This window comes from Canis lupus, chromosome 25 (assembly GCF_048164855.1).
Source record: "Canis lupus baileyi chromosome 25, mCanLup2.hap1, whole genome shotgun sequence".
NCBI classification, from domain to species: Eukaryota; Metazoa; Chordata; class Mammalia; order Carnivora; family Canidae; genus Canis; species Canis lupus.
Genome location: NC_132862.1, coordinates 38,746,682 through 38,756,968, shown reverse-complemented (window position 1 = coordinate 38,756,968; position 10,287 = coordinate 38,746,682). Strand labels below are relative to the sequence as shown.

General features: G+C 53.1%; 1 protein-coding gene across 1 annotated transcript; it reads right to left on the bottom strand.

Annotated features, from left to right (window-relative positions):
* Positions 1–2,002: 2,002 nt before the first annotated feature.
* ACRBP (acrosin binding protein) lies at positions 2,003–10,256 on the bottom strand. Its single transcript, XM_072797491.1, has 10 exons — positions 10,099–10,256; positions 9,578–9,796; positions 9,302–9,396; positions 8,537–8,654; positions 7,445–7,910; positions 6,817–6,949; positions 4,338–4,517; positions 4,049–4,216; positions 2,869–2,952; positions 2,003–2,344 (listed from the first exon to the last, which is right to left on the bottom strand). Exons 1-10 carry the CDS (start codon positions 10,139–10,141, stop codon positions 2,222–2,224), a joined length of 1,629 nt encoding a protein of 542 aa, XP_072653592.1. The 5' UTR covers positions 10,142–10,256; the 3' UTR covers positions 2,003–2,221.
* Between the last annotated feature and the right edge of the window lie 31 nt (positions 10,257–10,287).

The following is a 10,287-nucleotide window of genomic DNA, read 5'->3' as shown; positions in this document are numbered from 1 at the left end:
GTGGGTCCAGGATTAAGTTTTATCTGAGAGTGGGAAAAGAGATACCATCCCCACAGAGCCCTCCTAAGTGGCTGTAGGAAGCCTAGGGTTCAGCATAACAGTGGGGGCCCAAGGGGTGAAGGGGAAGACATCTCCCCAAGGTGGTCCACTGTGGGGGCTTTGGGCTTCAGAGGGGCACTCCTGGGTGTGCCAAGTGTGGTGCCTCCCCTGGCTGGGTCTGAAAAGGTCTGTCTGCTGGAGGTAGCCCCTTACAGTTTTTTTCCCCTAAGATTTATGAAAGAGAGAGAGAGCACACATGAGTAGGGGGAGGGGCAGAGGGAGAGAAACAAGCAGACCCCCAGCTGAGCAGGGAGCCCAATGTGGGACTCATCCCAGGACTTGAGATCATGACCCAAGCCAAAGGCAGACGCTTAACCGATGGAGCCACCCAGGCACCTCCCATCCCCCTTTAGCTTTTTACTCTATTCAAAAAGATTTTCCAGGGCCCATGGCCCTCCTCATCTCCATCCCCACCCACAGACCCCATTCTAAAAGAAGTCCACTGCCTCTTATGCCCCCTGCAAGGTTCAACCCCACCTGTGACAGCCCCATACCTGTGTTCACTGTGGCTTCCGCTGCCTGCTCTGGGCTGGGCTAGGCTGGTAGGACCTGCTCCTGAGGTGGGTGGGGACACACTCTCCTGGCAGATCTCAGCGTGTCCCAGCTCCCTGCACTCACCCAACCCCACATAGGGCAGGGAGAGAGAGGAAGCAGTGCCCTCAGTGGCCTTCACCGCCGGCTAGGGAAGAAACCCCAGCAGAGAATGGCACTTAATCCAGCCCCAACTCTTGCCTACTAATGCCTGCTCCCACCCATGGCTCACACACTCCCCAGCTTCCGGGAAGTTCAACTGACACACCCACTCACCGATGCTAGATGACTAACCCACTCACCTCTAGCTGTACTATACCAGTTCCCCCTGGGTGTCTCTCTTTGGGTTCCAGCAGGTGGTTTCATTCCTGCCACTCATAGCCCCATGCCACACCCTGTCCAGAGCCATTCCTCCTTGCTTCTGTCTGGCTTCCCTAGGCTGTGGGCTCTAGGGAACGGGGGACTCAGATGGTAGCCCCTCTGGCTGAGCCCGTCACCTCCTGCCTCAACAAGGCTAGGTGTATCATGCCCAATACACAAAAGCAACTTAAAGTTTTTGAGCATAGAGGAAAAAGGATATTGTGGTCAAGTAAGTCTGAGAAACACTAGGCTGAACAGGTTTCTCTATGACAGGGTTTCTCAGAGCGTTTATCCTGCCATTAGAAGATTGACCGTGTGTTCATAATTGAAGCTGGGTGAACGGTGCATGGGGTGCATCATACTATTCTATTTTTGTGCATGTTTGAATTTTTCCATAATAAACAGGTTTTTTTTTAATGCTGTTAATCACCATGAACCTGTAGAAGGAGAGACTACAGTTTCCCAAATATATGTGTCCCTAGAACACATTTCAGGAGCTCCCAAGTTATTAAAGGCCAATGCTGGAGGCAGACCTGAATGTATGTTGTCAAGATAGGACCACCTCAACCTTCAGATCATCTGGCCCATCACTGGATGTTAAATCAAGGGTTTCCTGAGCTCTGGGTCCCAGTTTTCCCCTCCCTCCTGATAAAGTGTAAGTTTTGCCCTACTTTCCTGGGGTTGTTCCCCCTAGGACATAATCTCAGTCACATTCCAGCCTTGATCCTCCTGAGGGACAATCTTATACCTGTCTGAGGGCATAGGCTTTAGAAATGAAGACACACACCCTCATGACCCACACAATCCCTAAGACCCCAGCCATGGCATCCTTCAATCCAACTTCCTGATTCCTTAGGTATTTTCCTGGCAGGTGTCTACTTCCTTGAGTACAATTCATGAGGTTCTTTCATCTTCAGATGGATCCATGAATCCCAGGGGTTGAAGTGTTGATTCCCATGGGGTAGGATGGCAGTGCTGAGGATGGAATCATTACCAAAGTAGGCCACACAGATTGAAAATAAACACTTTATGTAAAGACATCCTTTAAGGCGAGTGGAGTGCCCATCATGGACCTCTCTGGGACTGCTGCTCCAACCCAAGGCAAATGTGAGTCAGGGCAAGGTGAGAGACCCACAAGTGGCAGCCAGGAAAGCAAACTGACAGATGGGGTCTAAAGGCAATGGAGAATGTGGGAAGGTAGGGCTGGGGTGGAGGTAGCATGGACCTGAGTTCATCCAGCTTGGCCTAGAGTCAAGGTGCTGAATTCCTGGCTCCATCGAAGTACAAGGTCCTCGCTTTTGGCCTGGCTTAAGACACTGTAAGTCTCATTCTGCAGACATCTCATACGGGACACCTACACAGGGGTTGGGGACACGGAGTCTGCATCACAGAGCCCAAGAGGCAAAGGTGTGGCAGGAGGGAAGTGTCAGAAGTCCCGCAAGAACCAGAGATGAGCAGGGATGGGCACAGGGCAGTAGAAGGAAGGAGGAAACAGATGTAGGTTTTTAAGGCTGCAAGAGACGCCAAGTAGCCCAATCTCTCCTTCAAGAAGTGAGGAGGCTGAGGATGGAAGAGGAAGTAACTTATTCTAGACTATTGGGTGAGTAAGAGTAAGAGGCAAGAAGGACACTTCAATATCCAATGCCTAACCCAGCTAGGGAGTCTTGCTGTGGTGCCTCTTATTTGTAGCATGCCTCCTAGACTCCCCTTTGTCCCTGCCTGGGAGGGCCTCACTTACTCCAAGACAGGAGGAGTGAGAGAGGAGGCTTTGGTGGAAGCTTCTGCCCAGAGATACAATTTGGGAACTCGTTCTCACCCCAATAGACCCCCTGTGGTGACCAAAGGGAGGAGGAGGAGGGGGCAGGGTGAGGGGCTCACCTTCCGGTCCCGGCTTCTCATCAGGCACTGTTGGCTTTTGAAGGCACAGTAGTTTGGATACTGTACATAGTCTGTGTCACAAATCTAAGCCAGGATCCAGGAATGGGGAGGTGGGGAGATATCAGAAGCCTTCTAAGACACCCATCCTCCAGAGAGCCCATGATGGCAGAACCAGGGCCAGGGGCAGAGCCCTTGAGACCCAGCCCTTCCACACCTGGGGTGCCCCCTCTCTGAGGAATAGGCCTCTGTCGCCTCTGCTTTTCTTGCCCCACCCTCAGTCACAGCTTGGTGCTGAAAAGACGCCAGGAGCCAGAGAATGAAGTGGCTGCCTTGCTGGTCAGCTTGCTGGGAAAGTAGCCAAGGAAGAGGGAATGGGGAAGGGGGCCCAATTAATGGCCCAATCTCAGGGAGTCTTCTAGTGATGGTTAAGTGAGGGAGACGGTAGAAGAATCTCTAATGTGTGACCTTGGGTGCACCACTTCCCTCTGTGGATCTTGCCTCCCCATCTATAAATCCAGGGGAGAGAGAGGGATGACCTCTGAGACCCTTTTCAGGTCTAGGGGCCGGGGATAAGAGCTAGGCAGGAGCCCTACCAGCCCTTTAAGCTGTCCTGGCTTTTCCTGGCCTTGAATTTTTCCTGTTAAACCACAGAAAAGAGGGATCTGGCTATTAGTGAACAACTGGTAGCTCCAGAAGGGAGGTAACTTTGGGCAGAGAGGGAGCAAAGTCGATCCCGCTGAGCAGGGGAAGGCCTGGAACCATAGGGCAAGGAGCCCTGCCAGACTGAAGCAGGCCAGCACTGGGTCACAGGTCAGTGACACCTCAGGCATTACCTAGTCATCAGTTGAGAGGTGAGTCTCACTTTGGGCCAGTGTGGGAAGTGACTTGACAGAAGCCCCACAGCAGGTAACAGGCAGAGCGGGGATCAGAACCTCGGTCTCCTGCCTCCCAGTCCCTGGCTCTCCCACCCCTCTGCCCCTCTGATTCCTCCTACTTTGACCAACACAATCCTGCTCTTTTCTTTGAGAGGGGGTGGCAGGGTGTCTGTTGGAAAGAAGCAGGAGGGCTCAATGAGGGCCAGTTCCCTAGCCCCCTCGTACATCCTAGGGCTACTGGAGCAAGGAATTGGAAGGAACTGGAATAACTGGGGCGGGGTTGAGCTTTGGGGAAAGGCTCCAACCTTGGTGGGGAAATCCCCATCCTGGAAGCTAAGGAATTCTGTCTGGAGCCAGCCGGACACTCGAACATCTTCACAGCCCTTGGTGGCTAGTCGGGCACACCAGAAGTCCATGCGGAGTCCGCCATACATATCCAGCCCGTAGAAGCGGCCTGATGTTGGGGTCCCTACCTGTGGCACAAGGGATGGGGGAGAGGTGCACGCCCCTTTCCCCCCTACAGACCTCCCTTCCCACTGTCCAGTCCTGCCTGGAGCCTCAGGCCTCCCCACTGCAGGCTGCCCGGCTAGGTACCTGGGTACCGATGGACATGCTCTGGGCTATGAGCAAGGGGCTGATGAAGGGTGTTTTGTGGGAGCTGTCACACAGCTGCCGCTGCAGGATGGCCTCTGAGTGGCACTGTTCCAGCTTCAGGGAGCAGAAGTCACAGAGGTCACAGGTGGCTGAGTGTCGCCGCCCAAGGCTATCACAGACCTGGGGCAGGAGTGTGGTTGATAGAATGAGGCTGAAACACTTTGAGCCCCTGCAGAAAGTCTTTGTGTTAAGGCTCCTCCCAAGGCTTCTCCGGCTTTCCTCCCCGCCCCCTCCCCAAAGGCTCCTCCAGGACCTTTGCTCAGTGCTCTAACTCTTCACCCTCTTCTTCAATGATGTGCCTACTCCTGGCTAACCTTCACTTTCCTGTGGGCCACACCCAAATCTTTATCATCAGTTCCAATCTCTTTCCTGAGCTCCAAATCCTCATCGCCAAGTATCTGACAGACGTACGTCCTTAGACTCTGACAAGGACTCATGCCAGTCCCTTTCTCTCACTCTGTCAATGATAATACTAGTATTTACAGAGTCGACACAGTGCTAGGCACCACGGCCACAAATGCTCGCAGTCCAGCTAGCCTTCACCAGAGCCCTGTACTAGCCTAGGCACTAGAAACATCTCCATTTGACTGATGAGGAAACGGGGCTCAGTTGAGGCTGAGTAATCCACTCAGAACAGGAGCCTGATGACGGTGGAGCTCTCTCCCAGCTAACCCCCAAACCTACACTCTACTCAAGAACCCAAGTCTAAAACCTCCAAGTCCTCGGAAGATGTTCTTCAGAGTGGAGTTACCCATCTCCTAGCTGGGGTCCGTGCCCTGACTGGGCCTCCTCAGCATTCTCGGGTGCGTCTTGCTAACCAGCAAGTCCAGTCCACACCATCCTCCCCCTTGGTCACAGCACATGAAATCTCTATGTCACCTGTTTATTCCTCACATGTAAGAGATCATCATCATGTCCCTGACTCAAAATCGTTATTGGATTAGCTTTTCCTACCAAGTTAAATACAAATACTTCAGACAGCTGATTGAGATTTTTCACCTTGTGATCCTTCCTATCTCTCCATCTCCTGCCACCCTGCTCCCAGTAAAATGGGCTTCTGACTGTTCCCTTAACCAAAACCAGATATCCAGGGAGCTCTCCATGACTCCTGAACTTGCTACACTAGGGGAAAAAAAAAAGTCTCAGGGGCATCTGGGTGGCTCAGTCAGTTAGGCATCTGCCTTTGGCTCAGGTCATGATCCCAGGGTCCTGGATCAAGCCCCATGTTGGGCTTCCTGCTCAGCAGGGAGTCTGCTTCTCCCTCTCCCTCTGGTCCCCCCTCTGTTCCCCACTCACACCCTCCCACATTCATGCTTTCTCTCTCCCAAATAAATAAAATCTCAAAACAAAACAAACAAAACAAACCCTTGGGATGCCTCGGTGGCTCAGCGGTTGAGTGTTTGCCTTTGGCTCAGGGCGTGATCCCAGAGTCCCAGGATCAAGTCCCATATTGGGCTTCCTGCAGGAAGCCTGCTTCTCCCTCTGCCTATGTCTCTGCCTCTCTCTGTGTGTCTCTCATCAATTAACAAATAAAATTTTTTTCAACAAATAAAATCTTAAAAAAGAATCTCTCTCCAATGCCTACCACACACTTCTTTTACAATGCTATTGAATCCTTCATGGCTCTTGGACCCCTTAAGGCCAGGAGCAGTATGTTCATTCTGGGTCCCCTACTATTCCCTCTAGCAGGTATCTCCACGAAGCCCCTTCTTTTGCCTGCTTAACTTCTTTTATTTTCAGGTCTCTGTTCCTTCCCAAATGTGGACCATAGGGTCCCGCATCTGCTGCCTCTAGACTTTGTACTTATCCATGGCTGCAATTACCCATCATACTCTTCTGTCTCCTCATCTGTCTCTCCTACCAGACTCTAAGAAGATTTTACTCATCACCAACATCTCAAGTACCTAGCACAGAGTTGGTATGCTGTACTAAAAAAAATCAATTATTTGTTGAGCAAATGGATGAATGGATGGCATGTTCACTCTTAACACATATTTGCTAACTTGTCTTATCTGGAAACCTATAGAATACCTTCCTGGGAATAGGACTCACTGGGTGCTGAGGGCATATTGAGACTAGGATCTCTCTACAGATTGTTGGAATGGGTTCTGTGACCCCTTTGGAAAGGATCACTGCATCTAAGGCAATGCTAAGTATTGAAGATGGTGAACTAGATCAGGAGATAGCTCAAGCCTAACAGCTTAGAAAAGTGAAGAATGAACTCTGGACTGGAATGGGTTCCAGACTAGGTCTTGAGCCTTCTTCCTTTAAGGTGAACTGGAGATGTCCTTCCAAAGAAGGGATTCTCACTCATTGGAGAGACCAGCCTTTCCCCACACTCTCAAGTCCCAGTATAGCGCCAGGCCCAAAGGATAGCTATCACTGAGCATGTATCCATTAAACAGCATTGCAGTCGTACCGGCTTCCCAAAACCAAGGATCTCCTCCTCCACGTACTGCCAGGCCTTGGCTGTGGGGGTTATGGTGCAGGTGTTCTCCACAATCGAATAGCACAGCACCAGCAAAGCCTCTACGTGGGGCATCTGCAGGAGGCTGCAAGAAGACAGCACTGGCTGGTGAGGATGGGCCAGAGGGCTGGGACAGAAAGCCACATCCACTCTTTGCCTCTCCCCTTGGTGTCTGGATTTGGTCACACACATTCAGCATGCTGATGGGGCTTTAGAGGCCTCCAAACCAACTGCCTCCTTTTACAAATGAGGAACTGAGGTCCAGAAAGGGGAAGTAATCTTCCCCAAAGTTGCAATGCTAATCTGAGACAGAGACAAGAGCAGAAACCAAGACTGGTGGCTGCAGGTATAGGGCTCTTTGCCACTACATCACACAGAGAATGAGCATCTAGGACAGTGCTTAAGCCAGTGATGGTGACAGAACAGCTGAGGCAGACAGTTGCTAGACACACATGAAGCCCAAGCAGGTCTGAGTGGGTCTGGGAAGCCAAAGCTGGGAAATGGAGCTTCTCCTTCCCATAAAAGGCAGCATCAGGGATAGGGCTGGTGGTGGCGGGAAGGGAGTCAGGACTGCCTGTACCTGTCACGGGTTGGCTTTTTCCAGACGGGTTCTTCATCATACAGATCATTCATTTCATCCATCTCCTGGGCTGATCGAATGAGCTCCTGGATGTTCTCTATCATCATAGGCGTGGACTCCACTTCCCGCACCCGGGGAGTGAAGGAGAAAGGGTTGGAAGACACAAATTCTGACTGGAACTTGAGCTCTGGGTCTGTCTGCAGCCCTGCCATTGACTCCAGTCCCTCCTCTGCCCCCTGTCCTTCCTCTTGCTTTTCCTCCTCCAGCTCCTCCTCTTGCTCTTCTTGCTCTTGCCCTTCCTCCTGCTTATGTTCTTGCCCTTGTTCTTGCTTGTGCTCTTGTCCTTGTTCCTGCTTGCGCTCTGAACCTTGCTCCTGGCCCCCCAGGGACAAGGACGATTGCAGCAGTTCCTCCACATTGTTGTTAAGCCTCTCAGGCCACGGCTGGAAGGCCTGTCGTTCTGTGGCTGCACAAGGGTTTGGGAAAGGATCGAGAAAGAAAATAGAAAGGAACAGTCAGGCTTCTGCTCCCTGAGCATCTCTGCAGCAAGAGGGACATGCACAGAAACACAAAGGCACAGGAAAGCCGCCCAGACACTGATTCACACAGTCAAGCACAAAAAAGCATGGGAGATTAATACGACCATCAAAATAAAAGAAAAATTGCCAAAGCAATTGTGGTTCTTCCTTCTACCTCCCTTACATGTGCTCCTCTGCCCTAATTCCCACCTCAAATACTACCTGTTGGCCCTCTCACTTATGAAACCCCCAAGATTCTGAATAGCTAGCAACTGATCGTTCCTGGAGTGAAGATGTTAAGCCAGAGGACTTCCAGATGCAGGAATGTTTTGGGGAGCTGGGAAAAGTGAATTTTTCCTAGCCTTGGAAGTAATGTCAGAAAAATACCCTGAAGCCCCAACTTGTATTCATAAAAAGCAGTCTCCTGCCTTATGTAAATAGCTGCCTGCTGCCAGCCACTCCCCCACCCTGCTCAACATTCTTCCCCACTCCCTACACTGGTGCCTTAACTCCTGGGCTCTGGGATTTGTGCAACAGCTTGCAGGTAGCCTCCCAGGTACTGGGAGGGTCTCACCTGTGACGTGAGATGAGAGGGGGGAGGTCATCGTGGTGGGAGGGACATCGGAGGAAGCATCAATCTCCTTGAGAGTGTTAGGTGAGAGGATTGAGACTGGCTGGGAGCACCGGACCCTCTGCAAGAAGAGAAGGACAGTGGGCATGCCTTTCCCATGGGGCAGACTTTTACTCCAGTGCATGGCTCAGTCCTTTTCTGGCATGTCTCCTCTCTAACAGTTCCTGGGCAGGGATGAGGAGATATGGTCCCTGGTGGAACCCTCTAGACCTGAGAAAGGGTTCCCTTGTGAGATAAGACTCTGGGCCACACTTCTGCCCTCACTCTTGTGTTTGACTTGAAATCACTTGAGAGTTAGAGAAGAAATAGGAGGGCTTGTCCCTTTGCCCCTTCACTTCCCTCTTCCCTGATTTTCTTGTGGTAACAAGGTTGTTCCCGAAGGTCTGAATGCCCAAGGTGAGACTGACTCAGGTTACTCTTATCCCCGCATTGCAGATGACAAAACCAGGGCTTGGAGAGACAATCTAACCCAGGGGGTGGTGGCACCTTGGTGGGAACATTGGCCGGGTTCTGGGGCAGGCAGGGATGGAGTGGAGGAGCAAAGTTGGGGCCTACCTCATATGTAATCTCAGTAAACAACTGGCCAAGTGGCAGGCAGGGAGGGAGGATCTCAGGACAGCCCTCCTGGAGCCCATCCTCATTTCCTCACCCCTTCCACCTCTCCCCTGGTCCTGGGACACTGAATCCAACCTTTGTCTGGAGCCTCACCTTGGCGTAGTAGACGTGGTTGGAGCAACGATACTGAGTAAACTGGCAGAAGGATTCAAACCAGGAGGCATAAGGGAGGTCTGAGCAGACAGCGCCTGAGAATGGGCAGGGGTGGAGAAGGTGAACACAGACAAGGGGGCGTCGCCCTCCCTGACCGGGAGGGGCCTGTGGGCTCCTCGGGTCTGCAGAGTGGAGACTCTGGCTTCGGGGTGAGGAGCAGGTCATCCCCTCCGGTCTCAGGCGAGCACAGGCCCGCCCCCCTAGTCTGGCCCTCACCATCGGGCACCAAGCCGTGATTTTCATACTGGTCCAGCTGCACGAGGGTGGGGTTCCGGCAGCCGTGCGTTGCACGGAGACGGCAGGTAGTCTCTGCTTTCCAGGTTGGGGTTAGCAGCGCGAAGAAGCGTTCATACTCGGTGGAAGACAGAGGGCTGCCTGGCGTGGAGGCCGAAATTGAATCCTGGGCTGGGGCGGGTGTCGGAAGTAGGAGCAGCACTGCGGGGCCAGGAGACACACGGATGGATGGATGGACCAAACCCCGAAACCCGCTCTGGGCGCTGGACTGACCGACTGGCAAGCGGGCCCCGTGGAAGGCAGCAGCTGGGGGCGTATGCCGGGACCTTGGCTGATGGAGTGACACACTCCGGGGACACAGGCTGAGGTCTGACCCCAGAAGCTAGGGAGCAAACCCAACGCGACCACCCAGGAAGGTGGTTCAGGACCACACAGCAAGGGCTTTGGGAGGCGGAGGCTGAACCCCGGGACAGAGCCGGCTCCGGTCGGCGGGGGCAGCTCACCCTCGAGGAGTGAGAGAAGGAAGCCAGCAGCTAGCTTCCTCATGGCCCCAGTGGATCTGCCCGCGTTTCCCGGACCGAAGCGGCCTCTAACGGGCCAAGCCAGGGAGCCGGCGGCGGGCGCGGGTCGCCCTCGGGGGAGAAGGTGCGGCCCCCACGTCACAAAGGGCGGGGCGGGGCCTCGGGCACTGA

Bases quoted from the DNA above. Each gene is read 5' to 3' on its own strand.
- ACRBP (XM_072797491.1), bottom strand. From the start codon at position 10,141: ATGAGGAAGCTAGCTGCTGGCTTCCTTCTCTCACTCCTCGAGG. The intron at 8,655-9,301 runs GTGAGGCTCCAG...CTCTTCTTGCAG, and splicing joins ACCACGTCTACTACGCCAAG to AGGGTCCGGTGCTCCCAGCC. The intron at 2,345-2,868 runs GTGAGCCCCTCA...ACCCCTGTGTAG, and splicing joins TGAGAAGCCGGGACCGGAAG to GTGTCCCGTATGAGATGTCT.